The sequence below is a fragment of the Macrosteles quadrilineatus genome, unplaced genomic scaffold (genome assembly GCF_028750875.1).
Source record: "Macrosteles quadrilineatus isolate MER2022 unplaced genomic scaffold, UCM_ALF_1.0 Scaffold_14__1_contigs__length_3811126, whole genome shotgun sequence".
In the NCBI taxonomy this organism is placed as follows: domain Eukaryota; kingdom Metazoa; phylum Arthropoda; class Insecta; order Hemiptera; family Cicadellidae; genus Macrosteles; species Macrosteles quadrilineatus.
In genome coordinates this window covers 1,556,459-1,581,950 of record NW_026542607.1, presented here as the reverse complement: position 1 = coordinate 1,581,950, position 25,492 = coordinate 1,556,459, and the positions used below count along the sequence as shown (strand labels likewise).

The 25,492-nt window shown below is 34.7% G+C and overlaps 1 protein-coding gene across 6 annotated transcripts in view; it reads left to right on the top strand.

Moving 5' to 3' along the window:
• LOC129004996 (cytohesin-1-like) overlaps nt 1-25,278 on the top strand; it is a 112,300-nt gene extending 87,022 nt beyond the window's left edge. For 5 of the 6 annotated variants that reach the window (XM_054433735.1, XM_054433738.1, XM_054433737.1 and 2 more), the window contains exons 3-10: nt 6,547-6,611; nt 13,209-13,475; nt 13,825-13,937; nt 15,742-15,890; nt 16,753-16,864; nt 18,268-18,495; nt 21,707-21,776; nt 23,276-25,278. In XM_054433735.1, the coding sequence (XP_054289710.1) occupies nt 6,547-6,611; nt 13,209-13,475; nt 13,825-13,937; nt 15,742-15,890; nt 16,753-16,864; nt 18,268-18,495; nt 21,707-21,776; nt 23,276-23,369 (1,098 nt within the window). In that variant the 3' untranslated portion in view covers nt 23,370-25,278. Of the gene's footprint in view, nt 1-4,291; nt 4,440-6,546; nt 6,612-13,208; nt 13,476-13,824; nt 13,938-15,741; nt 15,891-16,752; nt 16,865-18,267; nt 18,496-21,706; nt 21,777-23,275 lie in introns of those variants that run through there. The other variant, XM_054433736.1, reaches the window with a different exon arrangement.
• Nucleotides 25,279-25,492: the final 214 nt, after the last annotated feature.

Here is a 25,492-nt window from a genome sequence, read left to right as displayed (position 1 = left end):
TGTAGACAATGACATTGTTCATCCCTTCACCTCAATTATGCCACTTAGCTGCCAAACATCCTAACTTCTATGTGTGAGTAAGTTCGTTGAGCACATAATAATTTTATATCCGTGTAATAAAAAAAGTGGAGACAAAATTTAATGTCCAAACTGTCTTTTTAAACTCCATACAATTTATTCACCCAGCTTTTCTTCTGATTACAGTAAGTTGTACCGCTAGATTCACAAATAACTCAATTTAAATTTCCATTAATCAATATGTATATTTTAGTTGGCAATATTAAGGGTGTGTCTAACAAAACTACTCAAAAACAATCTAAAGCTCAATACAAACAAAAAAACTCTAAAAACTCAATAGAAATACGAATTCCTTGTAATTCCCATCCGCAGACTGAAACATGCAAAGTCTCGTGTAACATGAGAGAGTGTAACTAGTGGTCACCAACCCCTAAACCACCCTGGGGGGGGGACTGAAGCCTCCCACAGACAGACAGGGGGGGAATGGGTGCCCTATGTACAACATGTCAGTTAATGGACACAAGTCCCATTTGGGAGAGGGTTAAATTGTCATGATAGTTTCGACATTTGATAATTAATAATAACTCCAACAGTTCTATGTGCAAAATTTTATGATTCGAACCCAATCGTAACGCTTGTTTAGCATTAAAGTTAAACTTTAAATTTAAAAATAAATGTATTGAATGTAGGAAATACGTAAAAAAAAATATCAACTAGGGCCACTGTAGTGTATATGGGTCCGATGGGCCCTTGTCCAGGAGTGCAAGAGCTTTGTTGGGGAGACAAGGACAAGAAAAATTCCTCAAAAAGGTTGTTGGAGAGGGGTGCCATTATCTTTTGGGACCCACAGCGCCCCAAAACATGTTGGGGGCGGTCTGGTATCAACATAATGAAAAATATATAATATAAAATAGAGTTAATAATAATTGGTGGATATTTATTTTTTTGGCATTTAAGAATGAGAAGAGAAAATGTAAATCTTTTTGTTTTATCAGTTGTTAAGAGTTTTTAAAGCCTAAAATAAAAGCTTGTAGTTAAAATAATTGCAGCCAAAACTAAGATGATATAATGTTATTCCTATAACCTTTACAAAAGAGGGGGGTTATTAAATTACAAAAACAAACTAAATTGAACTAAATTAAACTGGGTACCCTATTCTGTAAAATTACTTTTAATTTGGCTTAATTTCAGATTTAAGGTGACAAATCAACTGAAATAATTAGATCATACAACACAAGGTTGGATTTCACTTCACAAATTGGAACACCTTTATTTCCACCCTGAGTTTGGTGTAAATGTTAGAGAGAGGGAAATGTTAGGGTTTGGGGATGAAATGAGAATGTAAACAACACTCCCACCCCCTAATGGCCTAATGCAGGGAGGTTACTGAACTCATGCTGTGTTCAATTATAGAGGGTTGGAAAATTCCTGTGTGTCCATTACTGAATTGAGTTTAGCCATTACAGTCATGCTAGGATCCTAGGATGCCAGGGATTGGGGGGTATTTAACGTGGGTGGTTGAATAAATAAATTGAGTGGATGAGTTTAGAATAATATAATATGTAAATGGATTTAAACATTTTAGCCTCTGGATCATGTTATTTATAAATAAAAAAGTCCAATAATACTGGCAGCGACTGGAGTTTTGTCTGTGACTAATGTTTTAATTTCAGTGTTTATGAACACTTCAAACCTTTTTCACTTAAAGTGTAATGTAAACTTGTTTGACATATGACAAATCATCATTGGTCCAGGTATGAAGAGGATTTTTCCAACTACTGTACTTGGTTTAGCTTGAAAACGAACCTTAATGTTGAAATCCTTGGTTGACAAACAAACCTCAGAAAACTTACGGTATAACATTATCTAACCTTTTTTATGAAATGGATATATATTTGAAACTTAATTAAGTGTACGCAGATATTTGGAATGATTGTGATTATGTTTTGAGTGGATAATGTCGATTAATCATTGTTGTTTGATAATTTTCCTTTCAACCCGACGGCAGAATCTTAGATCTGGTCAAACTTGTGTTTTACTTGTCAGTGGAAAAAAATGTTTGCAATAATCATTATAACAGTATAAAGTAACAACTTATATTGAATTGAAAACAAAGGATTAACTTGTTAGTAGTGTAAACATTTTGTCAATTGAGCCAGTATTTTAATTGTGTTTTTATGCAGTTGAAACAACAAATACTATGATAGCTCTGTCATTGAGTTACTCAAGCAGCCTCACTGTCAGGTGCTGTGTTAGGAACAATGACTCAGCAAGTTTTATTATTCAATATCTACATGTCATTTGCTATATGGAGAGTGACATGACTGGGTAGTGGGTTTGATTTGTTCAGCCATTTGTTTAGACTTTCTACATTCGAGCTATGAGTCATATGATATGTCATAAAGTTGTTCTGGTTTAAGAGTTGGCCTGTGACTTGTGTCTTGAAGGTTTGGTAAGAGTGCTGCTAATCGTTGATTACCTACCGTAACAGTAATCCTTCATGAGATTATCTGTACAGATCTGTCACACTTTCATACTCTTCATTCGCTTACATATACAGGTGTATATGTACGCGATTTTTAGTATGTTAAAAATGTTTAATTCCTATACGGCCAGCAATGACATGTATGACTGTATAGCAGCAGTTCAGGATTGGGTCATCAGAGTTTCTCTAATGGTGATCTCTCTCCAAAATAGTGCAAGAGCTTGATTTTAATTTCAATAATGCCACCGAGACTTGATGGCTACCAGATTAGAGCCCATTTAGAATCTTCTCATTGCTACTAAAACCCTAGAATGAAGAAAGTACTTTAAATTGAAAGATCTTTATTTTGAGCAAATTTGCTTTTCTGTAGCGTAGTATGAAAATCCACACAACTAGTCCGTTTAAAATAGGTACCAATATCTATTCTTAATCATTCTATGTTTTGTCTGTTTTTGTTTTTTAACCTTAATTTTACAAACACATTATGAATGCATTAAGTGCCAATATTAACACTAGATAAGGCATGTTATTGGCTTTGTGCTTGGCATTTCAACTTCAGTGCAAGAGAAATAGCAGGTTCATCCTCTGCATAACCAAAACAGTTTTAGTGGTTTGGGCTTATTTTCTTGTAAATGTTTATGGGTTTCCTCTAAACACATACAAATGCCCCTGATGTAAAAAAGTAAGAGTTGCGTTTTATTCTGTTAAGATCATTTTTTCGTTACAAACAACAATGCTAACAAAAACACAAGTTGACAAAAATTACAACAAAATATTTTATGCTACACTACACTATTTTGACGAACTTCCCATGCAAGGATTTAGTCCAAAAAACAGCTGTTTGCTGCCAGCTTAATCAAATGGGGTTTCATTGCATACTACTGTACTGCAATGAGTTTTACCGGACACCAATCAGCTGATTATACTGTATTTGGGTGGCAACGAGTAGTTATAAACAAATACATAACCTCTGAGTGGTTATGACTAGTGACTTTTAGTCCTCTAGTTGGTGGTAAAATATAAGGATCTGTACAAATTTAGTAGTATGGCGTAAACTATCGTACGTCACTCGTCCAAAATGTGTTTACCGGACTCGTGTGGTAATCCTGTACTCGACTTCGTCTCGCACGGGAACGACCACACTCGTCCGGTAAACACTTATTTTCAGGACTAGTAACGTAATATACTATTTCATCACTCCGCAACAAAAGTAACTATTTTCAATAACAGCTGAAAAAAATTAACCTAATTGAGAAATAAAATAGTTGTAATAGATATTCTGAGGTCTGTTTTTCTGTTTTTGTGTATTTTTGCATCATGAAAAGTATCGTTCCGACTCGTACCGAAAGTTATTTTCCGGCACTTGCTCCATCATTCCCGTCCTCGGCTTTGAATCGTACGTGAAAATAGCTCTCTCATACTCGGCCTCGCCTCACACGTGAAGAACTCAAGTACAAACAACAAGTACAAAGTTGTTTAGTGGCTCAAGCTTGCACTGCAAAATGCCACTTTCGGTCCTCGTAATGAAATATACTATTCCACTTGTTTGTTATATCAGCTGATTAAAATAACTCACTACTCACATTTCGACTCTGTAACGCCCACTTGATCTTGCCACTGGGTCTGGGAATCATTCTATTTTGATACATTGGCATCTCATACAATACACACTTAGTCATTGCAAGTGGAAGTTCCGCGCTAGGACCTTCAGTAGCAGTTTATCTCGGCATTTTGAACCGTCAACTAGCCTCTTACCCGTTCTTTAGCTTTTATTCTGTTGAGGTTTACAGTTTTGCTGTGAGTTGTGTCGGTGTTTGCTCTCATGGAAGAGACATTGGGGGATGTATACGTGGCATGTGTGGCTTTGTTGTTGACCAACAAAAGTTACAAGATCGGAAAGGGTGAAGAGAATGGTTTGGCCGGAACTTACAAACAGGTGGGGTTTGTTGGGTAAAATATTACTTGCTTTATGTGTGTGTTGCAGCCATAGAATTGTCATACTTGTCAGGCTCATGACTAATAAGTTAGTTGAAGATTTTTGTTAAATTGAAATCAGTATACAAGGTGATTACGATCCATTTTATTTGTATCTCTATTACTGAGAATATCTTACCTAATCCATTGTCAAATTAAATCACATTTGTTCATTTTGTTAAAATTTAAAAGTAAAAAAAAGTTCAAATTAGTTGTTGGATTGTGAATCAACGCTCTTTAAGTTGAAAGTTGTATAATAGTGACATATTATAAGTTTTTGTGCTGGAATATACTTTGTGTTTTCACCATTGACTGTGTGTTATTTATTGTCGTCTATGATATTACTGGTGAAAAGTTGCTAGCCTGGTGGTTAGTGACTATCCCTGTAGGGGTGGATAATGTAGGGTTAGTGCTAGCTTAGGGTTCTATTATTGGCAACATATCTGTCTAAAACAAATTGGTTTGGACCTCTTGCCCTAAAATTGTCCAAAGTACATTATTATTTAGTAAGAAAAAAATGTTAAGACGACAATGTTAGTTCCTTGTAGCTACTTAAGAATAGTTTTGGGCTTACCAGTGTTGCTCGGGGATGTCTTTTATTTCTGTTTGATTGCAAAGAGGTCTAAGCTGTTATTTCTCTGGCTAGATTGAGGGAAGATAGCACATAAGATTGAGGGTTTTAATTCCGTTTCTGTCTGGTGTGCACTCATAGAGTTCGCCTGTGTGTCACAGAACTCTGCATATCGACCATGGAATGCTTTTTGGTACTTTTTACCTACCCTTACTGTGTGCATTGCCACCATTATATTAGGAATTTTGTTTGGAAGATGGGAGAACATGTTTTAAAACTGGTGCAAATGAACTTAGATAGGGTTATAATAAACTAAGATTACACATCATATTGTAAACCACATCCTGACTACCTTGTATTTAAAGAGTTAATAATGTTAAGACTTAACACATCCTTAAAAATTAACAATGTAACAATTAAAATAAAGTTTAGAAACCATACTTGTGTTAGATGCTATAAAGAAGCAGTTGAAAGTGAGGCTTAAGAGAGAGATCTAATTAGTTGGATGTTAATTAGAGTTTGTCAGATCCTCTTAAGTCTTTTGGAGTTGACTTTGTTCTGTCAGATTTGCTTTGAGAACACCATGCGTGAAACCATGTCTATTCAAATGCATCTTAATGTTTTGTGAAGATCTTGAACCTCTTGTAGAGCTATTTGAAGTTCAGTGTAAATAATATCACCAGTACTCGATTTAAAGCATTTGTACTTATTCGTATCCATCCTGACGTTTCAATCTCATAAGGATGATTGTGATTATTATACTCATTCATTAACTTTGGATAAAGAAGTACCTAACCATTAGCTAACCAAGTGTTATTTGGATTAGACCAGCCAGTGTTCTACTCATATAAAATGAGAAGGAGATACAACTCATTGTTTGGGTATTTTAATCCAAATAGTGGAGGATGAGTGTAATGGAGTAATATGCCGTATGTAGCCTTTTCATTGGCTAAGACAAGCTGTTTTGTTAGCCAGGACCATATTTTATTTGACTAGGGCCAGTTTTGAACCACTTAAAGGTTCAAGGTACCTTGCTCAGGATGTCAGGACCGACATATTTCTTATCATTAGTTGAGCTCTATGACCTCACAGCTACCCAGATTTTTTTTCTCTTAGTTTTTGTACTGTGATAGTTGATTTAAAATGAAAGATTGCGTATTGAAAAAAAAACTGATTTTGCTGCTGTAGTTTTTTTAATCGTGCACTGGCTACAACTTTAACAAATGGGTGGAAAACTACTTCACAATTATGTACCTATCGTTAAAGCTCTTGTTCAGTTACTCCAATCTCTGATAAAAGAAGAAAATGAAGTTAAAAAAAGTGAATCACGCTGCCTTACCAAAAATAATCACGGTCACCGATTTTTACTTACCTAATGTTTAATGTTAGTTCTAGTATGGATGAGCCAGGTCTATTCAGGAAGCTGTATGGGTATTTTTTCACAGTTTTGTTCAATATTTTAAATTCTCTTCAATAATTTTGTTTTGGTTTGTTACAGCAACTCAAAGATGAACTCGCAGAGGTCGTGGCCGATATGGAGAACATGGATACAGCTGATGACAGGTAATAACGTTAAATCTGACATAACTTAACCTAATTTTTTTTTCATATCACTTCATGCTAGACCTAGGTTTTGCGGCATTTTCACTTAGATCAAATCCAATGGTGATTTTGGCGGTATTTGAACCCGGGACTGAAGACCCACGCTCTAACCACTATACCAGCTCGCTCCCCCTACCTAACCTAACCTAATTTAATGTTACCTAACCCTAATTTAACTTAACCTGACCTAATGAAACAAAACACACATTATCTGATAAAAAGATAGGATATTTACCAGGAATCATTAAGGAAATTTACAGGAAAGCAGGCTTACCTTAAAATAAGTCTATAGAGACACATAAAATATACAACACAAAATGTAGATATTTTCGTGGGCACTGACCACTTTTTCAACCACTGGAGATTAAATCACACATTAGGTGTTCAAACAGATACGTCATTGTAAATTCATCTTTCCAACTATAACCAAACACCATCCATTCCATCTGAAGCAAATTGAAAAATCCTTTGTAGACATCATATTATATTCAATGAAAAAATCCTGTTGGCAATTCAAAACAGCTATTTGGGTGTGTTGCCAGTCCAGTGGTTAGCATGCTTAGGTACATTGTAAATGGAAAGTACCATTCCCCGGCATAGCCACAAAATTTTTATATCAAAACTTGTTTAGCATTATGAAAATCTAGATTATAATCAAGCTGTGTCAACAGCAAACCAGGTGGTAGATAAGTCTTAAATAGTTTAATCCAAAACTTTTTTAGTAATTATATAATTTTAACTTAAAAATACAATGATTACATTTGGAAAACTTACAAAAAATGCCAAGTAAAAAAAATCCTTATCAAGATTGTCTGAAAGCCAACTTTAGTATAGTAGATAATTAATTTTCCTCTGAAAACCGATTTGATTACTTAGTTCACTAGTGTATATATCACATACATAGTAGTCCTATTACTCTATCGATGATCTGTAAAAAATACATTCTAATCGTATAAGCTAAAATGTAATAAATTAAATTTATCTGTCACAACACTAATATCCTTTCTCCTCTCTTAATTGCATTAGCAAGGGTAATCCGTGTGTGGGCCGAAACAGAAATTTCTAATAAGGTTAAAAGTTTCTTTCTTTGCTTGGAATTAAGCCCATTTGTTAGTGTTCAGATATCTCTGTATTATTCTGAAATAGGTTTGGCTCAATCAGTTCATTTATTAATTATAGATTTTGTATTATTTTGCTCAAGTTATCTATTAATGTCTAATGTACTCTTTTTCAAGATTTTTTCCATTTAAGGTGAACTATAGGGTGTGTTTTACTGGTTTCAAAAATTGAGTACTATAGGGTTCAGCTTTCTAGAAACCCCAAAAGATGAGGGTTCTCATTCAAGGTGTAGTTTTTCAAAACTTAATTACTGCTACAAAATTGCTTTGTCTACTAAAAGACATACAATAATTAATTGTCAACAACAGCAAGGAAGGTGTTGGGTTAGCTATTGTAATTAGAATAGATTACAATTAAACAAAACCAATTGTGATTCCACCAATTACTGTACTGAATTATTTATGGCCAAACAAAACGGAACACTTTGATTTAGATTCAATTGGTTCCAATATTGAATGTTTTCATTACATTGGTTGTGGCTTGACGTAATTAGATTTTGATAGAGTTTCGTGTGATAATGTTGGATTTTAAAATTTTAAAATCTAACACTTGAAACTAAGTCTGGTATTTAGCACCTGAAATGAATTGGTTTTAAAATTGTATTACTAGTGGAAAAACAAATTCTTGTCTTCTGTCACTTAGTGTTTTTGAAGACAGAATCATAAAAAAACTTTGGAAAATTATAATTCAAAGTGAAACATTAAAGCAGACATTTAAGATTGATTTCAAAACTTGTATAAAATAATTTATGAGAGTAACACATACCAGTAAGGAATAAATAAACAAAGACAAGTTACATCTAATTGATACAACATTTAGAATTTAAAGGACAAAATCATGACGAAGAAAAGAGATTGTGATCCTTTTCTTAGATTCAAGTTTGGATGTAAAATTATTTGGATTTACAATTTTTGTGAAATCTGAATTAAATTAAATTGATATCAGCTAACAAAGAAATCTTGTTCTTAGAAAATATGGATTAATAAAAAATATATATCTTAAGCGGTCAAAAGAAGGCCATACAATAACAGCAATAATAATCAACCATTAAAAATATATACTAATGTTATAAAATCCTCATGTTATTAGATAAAATAATTTTGTTTAGATTTTATAATCTCTTCTATTAACAAAATAGATTTATGTAAACATGGATTTGAGATTTGACTGTCTTCTATTACAAATATTTCAGTGTTTAAATTTTTAAGGGTCAACTGCAACTATCACCAAGCTTTTATGAAAACTGTCACGTCCTATATGTTTGTTTTAACATGCAGTGTTTTATTATCAAAACTTTTAGTCTAAAAGCCCCCATCACTCCAGAGTTTAGTTCTCAAACAACTATTACATTACTACTACGGTACAACAAGGGATGTGCCAAGTTTAACAATATCATATTTCTGTAAACTTCTTCATTTTGTACAAAAGTCAAGACTGTGGATAAATTTCATTTACTTTGTTTTTGTGCTTTTGTATACATTTACCTTGTATGGATAAATTTTACTGTGAATTTTTTATCGTCACATAGATAATACAATTGGAAATGTGAGAAATACGTTTGGAAGGATTTTCTCCTAACTTTATACATAACTTTTTATACTCTGTGTTAAATTTGTTTTAATTGTTTTTCTTTCCCAACACCATTTCCAACAGATGCTAAATAACACCACATTAAGACTGTACAGTACCAATTATTATTCTTCAAATATTTTTTTTGGTCGTTAAAAAGTTGAAGTTAGTTTTCTTTCCTACAGTAATATCAGGAACTTCCGTAAGTTTGAAGAGCTCTCTAAGTTTTCAAGTCTATGGGTCTTTTTATTTCAATCGAAAATTCCAAGATTTGTCTACATTGATTTATCAAACTCACCAATAACAATTTATTTAGTTACTGTTGTTTATCATAAAAAACGACAATGGTACATTTCTACTGAATCAAAAAAACCACATGTATAGAACACATATCATACCCATTGATACAATCTTTAACAGTAAAGAAAATAAACTATTCATTTTTTCTAGAAATATCTTTACTATAGCAATTGCAATACTTTGTTGTTTTTTTTTTTGCCCTTAACCTTTAAACAATTAAAAGATTGCATTTAGTACATTTCATTACTAGGGCCTAAAGAGACTCTTTTTGATCCTATCTCTCGAAAAATGAGCTAGGGTTGAAAAGACACTATTTGCCGTGTGATGAACTATATTTTTTGTTATATTGCGCCATTATTTGTACCAAACTATGTTACAAAACTGAAATAGTTTTCATTTAAAGGTTACCTCTCAAAACTTCTTCTAGCTAGTTTTCAATTTAATTTGCTAATGAAAACAAGCAGTGTTGTTTATAAATTGAACCAATCAGTTCGTCTATTATGATAGTGTTCGTGCACATTATACACTCGACTTGCTGGGCTTGTGTTGGTGGTATGTCAAACTATTTACAATAAGGCTACAATCAACTACAATCGATTAAACAATCTATACATACTTCCGATACATGCAATCAAAATTTACAACTGAGTTGACAACAGCTGATTTTTACTCCCTAAGGGCCATAAACGCTTTTTACTCCCTAGTGGCTAAAAAAGATATTTACTCCCTAGAGAGTAAAAATGCCTCTTTAGACCCGCAACGCATACATTAAAAACTGCTGTTTTGCTGCAATATGACGAAAACACTATTTTTAGTTTATTTAAATTTACTTAGTAGTTTCTAATAACATATGATTTTCAAGTAATTTCATCATAACAGGATAATTTACAGCCAAATGTCACTGAAATCTCATAGATTTTTATGGGGATGAACACTTAAAAATAATATACACAACAGTACAAATTTTGTAAACTTTTTACTTACCCACCATTTCCTAAACACTTGATCTCTATATGATGCTAAATCACATTCCATGTGTGAATGGAATGCTTGATAGGAGCTCTAATGCTGAATAGAGTTCAGTATGAGCAAAGTTTATCTAGGTAAATCAACATGCCACCAACACAGATGGTGAATTATGGCAGAGTTTTGGCTCTAACCCAAAATTCAAGTTTCTAGTGAGGAATTGGGAGTAAATTTTCTATACTCTAACATAGGCAAAGCTTGTATTACGGTTGGAATCATTTAAGTGATTAAGTTGCCTGTTTAGTTGTTAGGTACTGTTATTAGAATAGCCTTCAGTTTTTTCCAGTTTTTTAAACTCGAATCTTCTGTTATTGTTGTGCTTTTGTTTTAAACTAGTGCTCTATTCTAGGGGTAGGTTAAGTGAGTTTGCAGGGTCGATTCTCGACTTATATGCCATTTTTCAATGATGCTATGAAAAAAAATCTTTAGATAATAACAAGTTCAGAAATTGGACCTTTCCTTACCAAAAAACATAAAAATTCCAATTACATTATAAAACCCAAAATACTCTAAAAAAAAAAAATACAACTACAAAATACTACACAGTAAAAGACTACTACCAAAGATAATTTAGGAACTTAATTGTAAGTAAGAGAACATGGACTTTTATACAAGTTTTTGAATGAAGTGTGGCAATTTGATTAGAATGTAGATTACCTACATTGAGAAAATTATCAATCATAAAAAAATTAGATACCTTAATAAGCTTTCAAATATTTATTACTAATTTAAAATAAATTGACTTTCGAGAAGATTAAACTTTTTAGTCCCATGAGGATGAAAACGTTTTACGAATTAAACGAGCACCCATTCTTTACTATGTTGGAAGTTTGTTAACAACTTGTTGACTTTTGCTTTCAACTTCTTTAGCTAAATGAAGTTGAAACGTTCTGTCGACAAATAATTTTGTTAACTTTGTAACTTAGTCGTAAACTCTAAAATGTTATTTTGCCCCGACACAACTTGAAACTGAATTGTTGAACTTTGTTGTTTTTATAATACAGTTTATGTTTCGATCCAAATTCCTCTCCTAACTATTTTACCTTGTGAAAATTGGAAAAATACAGTATACCTCTTACCGTTTAGTTAGTTTGAATACTTGCAAATATAATAAAAAGATAATTCAATACTGTATTTAAAATACAAAGGAGAACAGGATGAAGAAAAGATATACAGTGTTAGCAAAACGGGAGTGCCGATGGAGACCAGGTCAAGTCCCTTCAAACGCACGCACCCCCACCAGGTCTCCATCGGCACTCCCGTTTTGCTAACATGTAGTGCATAACAAGAAAAATATCTAACAGAATTTGTAAATATTTAAACTTATATCAACATCCAACCAAATTGTTAGTTATTAGTATGATTTATTATTGTTAATTTATTTTAACCATACACATGCACTTTTCCACTGGAGTTTGGAAGTTTTTGAATTATTTTCTTTGTTTTATTTGTTTATATAAATGGTCATGAATTCAAGCAGATAATTTTGTGATTTTTCAAAGGCAGCGTGTATTCTGACTTAAATTATTAACAGATAAGGAGCATAATAGGATTTACTGTAGGCATTTAGTAACCTACTAAATTACTAATTTTAAAAACTGTTACTAAAATATGAGCAAATAAATAAGAAAAATAGAGAGTTTGAAGTATTATGCGATAAAGTGGGAGTGTGTAGGCAAATCGTCATCATCATTATCATCAATACTATGAAATGGATGTACATGTTATGTTTGTATCACTAGACATAAGGACTAAATTCAACCTACTCACAGTTTTACTCTGCTTACATTTCACCACAGTATATTGAACAAATTAATAATTATTGAACTTAATTTCAGATATTTAGTTTGCAAAACATCAGCAATCCAACAAAATACAAATACAAATGTAAATACTTGTTGGTTTTTCCTCTTACCAGTCCTTGAATAAATGTTTGAGTTTAAATTGGATTGATAGAATATTACTCAATGCTGACAATATTAATGTCCTTGGTTTTTATTATTGTGGTCCGGAATGTGGTATAGAATTATAGAGCTTCCATTACAGAACTGATGCAATTCCAATGTTTTACCTAGACTTCCAATAACCTGTTATCTTTCTACACTAGAGCTACTGATAAGGTATGATTCCAGTGTGACACATTTCACAACCTGCTTATTTGTCTGAAGCTCTACTTAAGCAACATTTTCTTGCACAACTGATTTACAGGCAAAGAATGTGTCTGCTTAGTTCACAAAAACAAAGTATTTGGTAGCGCACAGAAGTACTGTAAATCATTTATCTGTGTAATTGACAAAAACAAAACTTTTCTCTGCGTACTTCACAGGAACTATGTGTTTCCCTGCATAAACAAAACATTTGTCTTGAAAATTCACAGAAACAAAAAACTGTCTTTGCTTAATTTACAGAGACAAAGAATTTCCCCTTAATTCATAAATACAAATTTGAACATAGGAATGAATTGCCTAGTTCCATCCAAAGTCCAATTACCATCCAATCACCATTAAAAGTCTTGAATATTACACGTTGTCTGTTTTGTTTCAGCAAAAACCACACACGCACGAAACAGATGTCAATTGGCCGTAAGAAGTTCAACATGGATCCCAAGAAAGGCATTGAGTTCCTCGTTGAACATGGATTGCTGACAGGAACGTGCGAAGACGTGGCGGCTTTCCTGTACAAGGGAGAAGGCTTAAACAAGACGGCCATCGGGGACTACCTGGGCGAACGCAACGACTTCAACGAGAAGGTGTTGAAAGCGTTTGTGGACTTGCACGACTTTACGGACCTCATACTGGTGCAGGCACTTAGGTATGTTGGTAGCATTGAATTTTGTACAATGAAGTAAGCATTCATATAGATCAGCTGTTGTAAATCTTTTAATTGAAAAATATTATAGTTGAATGAGCCTCTTACGGAATGTGCTAAGTCTAAAATTTGATTTTCTCCCTTAGTTTTGGCTACCCTTATGACGTTTGATGGAACTTGATAGGAACTAACTTTCAGTTTCACTTGGTTTAGAAGTTAGCATATTTTACAGAAAATGTAATTACATTAGAACCAAAATGTATTCATTTGGTCCTTAAATAATTAAAATCTTTTAAAGGAATGAAAAACAGTCCTTATGGACAAATCTAACTAAGTGTGTCCTGTTTTGTAGACAATTCCTGTGGAGCTTCAGGTTACCAGGCGAAGCTCAGAAGATTGACAGAATGATGGAGTGCTTTGCTCAGCGGTACTGCCAATTGAACCCCAACATATTTACTAACACAGGTTGGTACCGTACTAAAAAATGTAATAAAACCAATACACTTTCTTTCTGTCATGTTGAAATCTTTTAGCGAATTTCCCATATAGGGAATAAGCTATTACCGTAGTACTCATGGTAAGACCTGGACGCGGGACCGATTTTTTTTTTCGTTTTGAGGTCCCTAGAGGCCAAAAACACCATCCGTTCAAATTCATATATATATATATATATATATATATTTATATATTTATATATATATATATATATATATATATATATATATGTGTCCGTCAGCACGATAACTTGAGCAAAAATGATCCGATTTTGATGAAATTTGGTACAAACGTGTAGACCTACGTTTATTCGAACGAGTTCGCGATCCAGCATGATCGGACCATGGGAACGGGTGTTTACGGGGGGTTTTATGGGGTAAAAATAGGTTTTTCCCATTTTTGACCCAAAAAACATAAAATTTAGCAATTTATTTCCAAACCATTTTGTAGAGCTTCAAAAAACAAATAATTTAGTATATTGAAGCGTTATTATGCGCCTAATGGTTACGGAGAAAATTCCAAAAAATTGTAAATTTAAAATTCCCATGTTATTCTTATGAAGAATGAGTAAACTGTTGTAGTTTGCTTGTTTATGAACATATTTTGATCAAATTTGGAAAATGTTTTTATTTCTTACTAACTATTAACATTTTACAAAAAAAAAAAAAACAGTTTTACCCTCCCTGATGCAGCAAACCTAAGTACTTGTTAAACTAATTCTATTTAAATCGGGAATAAATGTTATATTTTTAAGTAGACATTTCAGTGTAAATCCAATCAGTCAAATGGAAATTCGCTTAGTCTGCAGGTTTGCTGCGGCGGGGGTATATTTCATTTACTCGTCTAATAAAAAATATCCTCATCAGTCTTTGAAGCGTTGAGAGCTGTATGCCAATTTATCTGCCATAAGTTTGACAAACAAAACTTTTGCTCTATGCGAGTGCGACTCAATAAAAAATGCTCTCTGACAGCTTTCCCAAAGGTGGAGGGGGGGGTCAAGAATACAATTACTAAGCTTGGCCTTTTTTGCTGACCAGTATTGTTATAGTTGACAGCTAGGTCTGATCATATAGAAGTAAGGTACTGAGGAAACATTCAACGGTACACTTAAGTGGTGGCTAGCGCTAGTTCTGGTGTCTAGAGTCAACACTGCCCTCCTCACCCTCATGTACTACAACGTTCACGGTGGATGAAGACAAGCCATGTGCAATAGGAATTTCCACACAGTCTGCTCGCTGCTTAGACTTGTTCAAGCATTTTTCCGGCACAACATACTAGAACTGAATGCGCACAGTATACTATAAGCTTGTTTCCTATGTACCTAACTTCTCTGTGGTCTGATGAATGGGCGAGATCTCCCTAGTCAGGAGACAGCACCGTAGATGAGGGTTTGAATCAAGTATAACTCAAGTCAGGTCTGGTGAGCACTGTCTGTGGGAGATCTAAGTGGGAGAACCCCATCTTAAATAAATGGTGAATGGATTGCATGGAAGTTTACTCTGTGAGTTGTGCTTAAAAACCCTTTTATTGCTTTTTGTTTAGCTTATTCTATTTTTGTGTGTCCACAAATCACTTGTTTCGAAATAATTTAATTTTTGTGTTTATAAATTGATAGTGTTTGTCTGCTATGAATACTTTTGTAAGATGATGAAAATAGGCAAACAAATAATTCACAAAATTACCCATTAAGTTTACATAGTTGGTAAATGTTGATTTAAAAAATTCATTCAACCCAATCATTTCATGCGTTGTTTGATGATGTAATGGTTTTCAGACACATGCTATGTGCTGTCATTTGCCATCATCATGCTCAATACGAGTCTACACAATCCAAGTGTCAAGGAAAAACCGACAGTTGAACAATTCATCAGCATGAACAGAGGAATCAACAACGGGGGCGATCTACCGAGGGAACTGTTAGTCGTAAGTAACTTGTTATTTTTTCCCTTAAAAACTATTTTCTTCTTGCGGTAGTTTGGACCCAACATTCAATATTTTCATTTTGTGTTGATATAACATGGCACCCTCTATGTTATCACTGTGATAAGTTTTTATTTTGTGAGGTTCAATTGAGTTTTGTATCCATATTCAACAGTAAATGCGGAATGGTTTTCAACAGTAGATTCCATGAACATATAATTCTCTTCTGCATCTTATTCCTGTTGCCAAGTGTAGGCACAGCAACTACTTATCATAAACACAGAGGATACGCGTCCGGTAGGGGGTCCCGGAACGCCATTACCACAATGATACAATTTTTAGCCATCAGTGTTCGTGGTGTAGTGGATAGAGTGCTCGACTGATATGCGAGAGGTCCCCGGTTCGAAACCCATCGGTAACTTTAACTTTTTGTCACAGATTTTGCTTTGAATGTAATTTCTTCTTAACTGTACATCTTTTGTTAGAATTTTTGGCATTTATAATTTTATGTTATGAAGAGAATTGAACCTTCATTTGATTTTTTTCACTATCAGCAAGTTTGGTTGGTTAGGTTAGGTTATGACAGTAACTGCCGGACGCCTAATCCACGTCCGGTTACCGGACGCGTATCCTCTGCGTATCATAAAACTATCCAACCTTAGAAAAAACATTCCACGTACATTTAGATTTATTATATTTTGCAAAAAAAGTACATGTACGTTAATAGAACCTAACTGTCCTAAACAAACCGATACAACTAAAACATAATATTTGATGGCCAAAAGTGGGACAATATTTATTTAGTTAAGCTCAGGGCAGAATACCCCTATATTGTTAAGATTATTAAATGATATTTTTGTTGTAGAGCTTATACGAGAGTATAAAAACTGAACCATTCAAGATCCCAGAGGATGATGGGAATGACCTGATGCACACATTCTTCAATCCAGATAAAGAAGGCTGGCTTTGGAAACAAGGTAATGTTGTGTTACAAATACATGATTTGTATTAGGGAGATGTATTTCTTGAATCGCTATTCATAAGATTTCTTGCGTAGCTTTGAACAAAACACTAGTTGAACTTGAGGGCAACAGCCTTCCACTTATCTTTGCAAACATAACATCACCTACTCGGATGTGGTTTAGTCATGTTGTAAATGTGGCTGGTTTTCATATTTTTTCTCGCTTTTTAGTTTTTAAATGTATTTTACGTTATGGATTGGTAAACATGCAAATATTTCTTATCTTTTTAAAAACAGCTTTTTGGTCTCGCGTATTTTTTATATTTTATACTTAATCCATATTTGCTCCGACTTGTTTGAAAACTAATAAATATTTAGAATAGGCTTTAACATTTTGGAAGTTTTTGTATAAAAATGATAATTTTCTACTACTAGTTCATATCTACTAGTTAACCGCCCGTGCTCCGCCACGGGAATACTGTCAGCAATAAAAGACATAATAATGAACAAATACCGTTTATCTTTGTGGCGCTAGGAGTGCCAGGTAGTTACGGCGCACACGGCTGAAGACAAGGACCGCGTATGCTACCAGCAGACGCTTCAGCGGTGTGCGCCGTGACTACACGACACTCCTAGCAGTGGGCGCCGGAACATATGATAACCACAGCACTGCTGCCGGTCTATATTCGTTCTATATGTCCATTCTATAACTAACAAATTAAATTAAACTAGTGTATCGAATTCGAGCAATCGCGAAGTATTACAGGCGTTATTTTAAATTCGAATAACAGTCATAATTTAAGACAGGTTTGTCGTAGGGGCTTGTGTGCATGGCGGTCGCTGACTTGTATGTATGTATGTGTGAGTGTGTGTGTGTAAGTATTTTTAAAATTTACTTATTTTTGATAAAAGTTTCTGTATCTATGATTTCTGTTTTGTTTTATTGTATAAGCTGATTCTGTTAAAATATTTATATTATATTAAGTACAGGTTAAGTGTAAGAAAGGAACTTTGCTTGTGTAAATAAATGGTTTTCATTTAATTTAATTTCAATTTACAATGACAAGAGTCGACTCAAAAGATTATGGAAATACTCACAATGTACACGGGAACACCCCATCACAGCACAGATGCTTATTTTAACCCAAATATGAGTGAAGGATGAGTGTAGAATGTTGTGAGATTATCTGTGTAGCATTTTTACTGACTAGATCAGCGGCTTCATCAGTCAGGTAACATTACACAAATGACGTTTTAAACTATGCCTTGGTTCTAACCTAACCCAACCTAAAATAACCTGATCTAAATTAACCCTTAACAGGATTTATAGGAAATAATAACATTTCAACCTGAAAAATCAGTGTAGTGAATCAACGGAACACTATTAAGCACAGATACTGAACCCACAATTTTCGACAGGTGGACGCTACAAGAGTTGGAAGCGACGGTGGTTCATTCTCAACGACAACTGTCTGTACTACTTTGAGTACACGACAGACAAGGAGCCTCGGGGGATCATCCCACTGGAGAACATCCAGGTGAGAGAGGCCACAGATCGGCACAAACCTTACTGTCTGGAGCTGTACGCGATGGGGACGGACTTCATCAAGGCGTGCAAGACTGACAGCGAGGGAAAAGTGGTGGAAGGTGGGTGTTTTAATCACAAGTACTTTGGAAATTCGGGGAAATTTAATTGTAGTTTGATTGAAGAATTGAAAGCTCAGTTTACAGTAGAGTTTTGATTGCCCAACCTAAATCCGCTGCGGTAAGTTCAGAAAAGTGGAAAAATCAGATAGGAAAATAATAACAACTATTGTAAACATTTTGAAAAACCTTTCAACCTCTTTTTAATGCTTTCGTTTTCTTTTTAAGCCACTAACGTTTTGGTTTTGAAGTCGTAAGGTAAAAATAACCGACATATCAAAACCCTTCTTTCATAACTGTAAAATAAGATACAAAATCTTGTTCATTTAGCAACATTGCCTAAGCTGTTGCTTTGTTGTGGCCTTGTGCTTTGCCACTAATAAAGAGAGGTATGCAGGTACAGCCCGCCCTCGCTAGTCCGACGCTTTGAAATCCGACGTACTCGGTAATCCGACGCGCCGTCAGGCGCCGCTACGGGAGCAAAAATAAGCATGCAGTGACATGAAACACTGTGACTCACGTCTCGTTGCCGACGGAGCCCTTCCGTTCAGTGTTCAGTTGACTTTCGAGACGTGCAGTTCACTTTTCCGTTGCAGTCGTACCTTTGTTAGTAAGTGCAAGTGTTCGTGTACAGTACAGTACAGTAGTTGTGTGAAATTGCTAGTACAAGTGGTGTTAAACGGAAACACAAAACTTTAACAATATCGGAGAAGTGGGAGATTATTAAAAGAATAGATAGCGGTGAAACGCCGACTGCAGTAGCTATGTTATGACATCGGACGGCCTACGATCTATGATGTAATGAAGAAGAGAGAAAAAATTGAAGGGTTTATGAAGTCTGTTGAAGACGACGCTTTAAACAGGAAAACACTGAGAACAAGCGAGTTTCCTGAGGTGGAAGAAGCACTGTTCATTTGGTTTAAACAACAACGCGTGGAATGCTCCTATTTCCGGAGACATACTTAAACAAAAAGCGCAATATTTCTACACAGAAATAACAAAGAAGGATGATTTTCGAGCTAGTCATGGATGGTTCGAAAACTTCAAAAAACGCCATGGTATACGGTTTATGAAGATGAGTGGTGAAAAGGTATCTGCTGACAAGTCTGAGATTGATGCGTTCATTGAAATGTTGGACAAAAAAATTACTGAGCTTGGTTTAGTTCCCGAGCAACTGTACAACGCCGATGAAACCGGGTTGAATTGGCGACAGCTCCCGGCAGAAACATTTGTAAGTGATGAGGAAAAAAAAGTGTCTGGAAGGAAATTGCAAAAAGAACGACTCACGCTTATGGTGTGTGCTAATGTATCAGGCACTCATGCTTTAAAACTGCTTGTTGTAGGAAAATCAAAAAACCCTCGAGCATTCAAAAATGTCAAGGTTGAATCTCTGCCAGTAACTTACAAGTCACAAAGTCGCGCTTGGGTCACAAAAGAAGTTTTTCATGACTGGTACACTAACAGCTTCGTTCCACAAGTTAAGGCTGAATTAAAGAAGAACAAGTTACCAATGAAAGCCCTTCTTTTACTGGATAATGCGCCAGGACATCCTGATGCTGATGAATTGAAAATCAAAACTGCTGATGGCTACATTGAAGCTATGTACCTACCAAAAAATACCACAGCTTTAATCCAGCCCATGGATCAAAATGTGATAAGAACTCTCAAAGCTCACTACAAAAAGCGCATTCTTATGGATGTTGTCAGTCAACCTGTTGCTGATATTGCAGCGATTTTGAAAGGACGGATTTCAACATTAAGGACGCCATTTTGAATGTTGCATATGCTTGGCAACAAGTAAAAAGCACAACTTTGATCAAATCTTGGAAAAATGTATGGCCTAACAATCCATGTCTTACAACATGTAATCCTACATCCAGCAGCGACCCAGAACCCGTTTTGGAGGCTACATTGGAACTTTGTAACGAAGTGCAACTTGCCCCCGCATCAGTTGAAGAGCTTAGGACATGGATCATGGAGGACAACCTTGATGCTGACGTGACAGACGCAGATATAATCCAAGAAGTTACAGCAGCTGATGACGACGTGATCGAGGACGCAGCGCCAGAAAAAACCTTCACCGTCAGCTGTGATGACGCTGTATCGGCTGCTAATACTTTGTTACGTTGGTGCCAAGAGAGAGATGTGGACATGACAAAAGTTTTAGTTTTAAAAGGATTGCAAGAAGCAGCAATGATGGACTGTGTACAAAAAAAGAAGCAGAAGTCAATCACAGACTTTTTTAACAACTAAATACCGTGCTGAAACACGTATGTATTAATTTTACAAGGGCCTACTTTTTTAATGAATTGTGTACTGTAGGCCTACTTTTATGCGTATTTTTTGGGATGTACGTACAGTACTGTTTGTAAATACTGTAAAATAAGTTTAGCTACATAAATTAAAATTGTGTTTACTTTATTCTGTGTTTTTAATTCTTCCCAAGAATTTAATAGTGATTAATATATTGTTTAAAATGATAGTTATATCTTTTTGGCAATCAAATGCATTACAGAATAGCCATTTTCGATAATCCGACGTTTTTGAAAATCCGACACTGCGTCAGTCCCGTACCTGTCGGACTAGCGAGGGCGGGCTGTATTAGTATTTTACAAACTGTGTGGCAGCTCACTTAATCGTAATCGGAAAATACAGTAAAGTTTAGGTGCCTAAACTAGATAACTGAAAATTTGATTGTCAAAACCCAACTGTATATTGTAGTTTGAGGTTAATAGAAACCAGGGGTTTTGCGTTGATTATAAAATACTGCATTGTAGATGTAATGCAGTAGTTTGTGACCAATTTTGTAAGCAGTGATTCAAACGTAGTTTTTCGTTGTTGTTGTATTCAGCCTATTTCAATGTTTGAGGTGTAAAAATAATTGTCCTATGTATATGTTTAAAATTTTAAATATTTTTACCATGAAGTGTGTGAGTTGCCCTCCAAGATTTTATCCATCCAGATGAGGAGATAACTATTTGTCTTTATGTAAACCGTTTTTACTTGTATTGCCATGTGTACCTGGCTATCAGTATGTGTATGTTCAATAATTTTTCCACCCTATAAACATGAGTTGAATAAGGGATATTATTTTCACATCATGTACCCTCTTAACACATTAAAAAAATAATCCATAAAAAATGTAAATAAGTCCATTAGATTGTTAGTATTTGTTCAATAAAGTTATAAAACTCATTAATATACAATTTTTCAGGAAAACACACGGTGTACAGAATGTCTGCCGCGACGGCGGAAGAGAGGGACGAATGGATCAAGTGTGTTGGGTAAGTTATTTGTTTGATTTTTGTTATTTTACCCACATTTTTACTAAACAACATAAAAAAGCCTAGAGAGTTATAGCAGGAGGTATATATATAGTTATACCAGGTATATATGTGAATAAAGTATCTTTGAATTGAATTGAGGTTGGCTTACACTTACAAGGTCAAATTAGATTGTCAATTCCGTGGTCTTTAACACATTGAGTGTGGCCGTTTCCGATCGAGTACGATGCTCGACCCCCGTACAGTGCGTCCATACCCGATCAAGAACGCCCGGCAATGCCTTTTGTATATTTTCGTTTTTGCTCTAGCGTCGGTCGAAAGCGGACCTATACCACATTAGCGTGTAGTGTGTGACTTGCATTTTGTTGTGGTGTAGGTTGGTAGTAAATTTCCCTGTAAAATCTCCCTCTGGCAAGCTAATAATCAACTTTTTGTCCCGTCTTTTTCCCTCCAATTGGCAATATAATTTGAATGGGACCGGCTACGATCCAAGCAGTGCTGCTATCTGTGGGTGTTTAGCGAACTACGTCGACTCTCGTCGTAAAGCAGGACATCCCCGCACGTTATTTGCTTTTTGTCAGACCGAAATTGGAAAGCCAATTACACGCGGCAATCGGGTTTGTTCGACGCTGCGGGCTGTGTTGCACTGGGGATACGCCTGCCATTTGACGTGCCGCAGCGAATGTGTTAAGAGTCCACATGGTTGAAATGGCAAAATAAGTATCCAAAGTTTGGGATGTGCTGCAGCAATTCCCATTTGGAGCAAAATCCAATTTACCTCTCATTCAAGAGCAAACTACCATGCAAGAATTAAATTGTAACTTGAGCTGTAGATGTATTATTGAAACACATCCAAAATCACCGGCCGGCCCTTACACCTGTTCAATTATGTGTTCATCTCCCAAAGACGAATATTTGATATGTTATAGTTAAAGTTCTTTTTCTGTCACAGCTTTGAACGAAAAACGCAATATATTAGGGTTCTTGGTGTTTATATTACTCACATCTTATCTTGTTTTTGATAAATTTTTCTCGCCAAGTGATTTTTTTATCCTTTAAATGCAGGCCGTTATCATGATTCTATTTGCCCTTTTGGTTGCATAAAGCATTTTGACTGGCTCTCATATAAATTCTTGTGCGCCCTCTCATGTTTTGAAAAATCCTCATATTGATAAGGCCAAGAGGATTACTTTAAAAATCACTAAACAATCAATTTTAGGGTAAAAAGCCAGTGCTGCTGTCAAATACTGATTTCTTTCTAACGAACAAATTATTTTGCCAGTTGTTGTTGCCAGTTTAACTGATTACTATTGTATACATATAATTAGTTTTTAACCAAGCCAATGGTCAACTCATGAAAACAATAGCACTGTAGCATACTGTGATTTATTTGAATAACAATGTTTCAATGATTTTCCAAAGTTAATGCTATTGCCGAGTATGCATTGTTCTACAGTTGTGTGAATTTAAAACATAACACTAATAAAAACATTTTTCAGTCAAAGCATCAGTCACAATCCGTTCTACGACATGTTGGCGGCAAGAAAGAAAAAAGCTCAGAAGAATAGCTCGAACCATCATCACAAGAGCTAGAACTGATCTACCAGTCAGTTATTGAACTGATCAAGCTCATAAGAACAGCACAAACATCACCAAAGCCAAAGTTTAGTCGCTGAACTAATCAGTCGAGGGAGTTGTTCTGTGAGCTGGTCGGTCTCTGAAGCAGTGCCTTCACTCTAGTCCCGTCCACATTCCACCACTGATGTGTTATTTTAGGCTTAAAAAGAAAATAGCAACAAAGTTAATATTACAAATTTTGTATTTGTTATGGTGTCCCTCAAGGCAGCTTTATGGCTATTGTCGTAAATGAATCAGCATGGATTATTTTTTAAATGTGTTAATCGTTTCATATAAATTATATTTTAGGTCAATAATTTTAACTGTGTAAAGAATTATGGTTCAACTACTAAATATTTGGTATCCAAAATTTTTTAACAACTTGTATGACTTATTGTCATGTTTTTTTTAAGCCTAAAATTTAAACCTGTATAAATTTGTTTTAGCTAGTCTTTTTTTGTTTTATTAAATGTAAACACTGTTCCATGTAGGTATTTTGTAAGCATGTATATTGTATTATTTGTTTATTGTGTTTATCGAATATATATTCTGTTATTTTTAACAACCTATTGTACTTCTTTGTAAGTTTGTAAAATTTGTTTTGCACTTTTAAATGTTAGGATTCCTCTAAGATTTTGTATTGTGTTAGATCTTTAAAGTTTAAATTTTGTTTGATTTTGAGAGGGCGACATACGCCCCAGTGATAAATGAATAAGTATTTCTTAATTTCTTCCACATATTACAAAAATTCAGAATGGTATAAATTTGACTCATTTAATTCAGTTTGCGTTTTAACAGCACGCCTGGTTTGATGGTTAGAACTCAAGCCTTCTGTTTGAGTGGACTGAGTTTTTGCTAACAAATTATTGCCCAACTGCTTTAATCAATGTGATACCGGTAGGTAACTCATCGACCAGTGGTTAGAGCCTTTCTTAAGCTTTAGGTCCCTCTAACTAGAAGATGGAAGGATCTCTAAGGCAATAAACCTGTCTCCGTCTTGCAGACCTTCCACTCACAGCTATGTGAAAATTATGCGAGATTATGGAGTTTGAAAGTAATTGATGACACTTGAATTTTATCATAGCCTTCCAGTAGGCCTATTGTGTTTAAAACTAATTTTTTTTTCAAAAGAAATCCCTGCTAATATTTTATAGCACACACTATTTTAAGCTAATTCTCTGTTCAGTTTTGAAAAAGCACTGAAGGTAACTATTTGAAATTCAGATATGTGATTTGTGTTAAGGATTTTACTATCACAGAGAAGTAAGGTAGAGAGGAAACTTGCTTAGACCCGTGAGCTTTCAGCTCTGGTACGTTGTGGGAGGAAATATAGTTGTGAGGAGCAAGGAAGAGGCCATAGCACAGGGTACAGAGTCTTGCATGTTCCCTCTCTACCTCACTTCTCAGTGATACAACAAAACTAATTACAACAGCAACGATTTATAAGTTTTATAAGGTACAGGTCATTCATAAGATCATTATCGCTAGTGCCAAAAGAATTAACTATCAGTAGCTTTATATTGGAGGTCATCAGTTATAAATTGTGAATTGTGTAGTAGCCTACTCAAGAAAGTTTACCCCTTGGTTAAAAATTATATCATTCATAAGATTGTTTTCATTTTTGTTTTTATGATGATTATTCAAACCGGTATTGGGACCATGTAATATCTGAGAATAAAGATTAGAATGGAAAAAGATTTTAGCTTAAGTTAAATTATTGTTGCCATCACTGGATTTAAATTCAATTTTTACCTCTGTACTTTAATGTGTAAATATAACTGTATAGTTTGTAATATATGACTGTTTATATAAATTGTATATTGTAGCCTGCCAAAGTTAATTCATTAGTTTTTATTGTGTAAAAATAAAACAAATTTACGTTTTATATGGTCTTTTTCTTCATTTCTTTATTATTATCTTCTTGAAATACCTAGAACAGGAAGGTAAGGTGGTAACAAAAGGCCCTGTTGGTAGTGTTATTCCTCAATTCTATTGTTTTTTAGGAGTTTAAAAAATACTCAAAAAGTTTATCTAATTAATGTTTTTGGATGTTCCGGTACATATAAGTATGCAAATGCAATACTATCCAATCATTGATC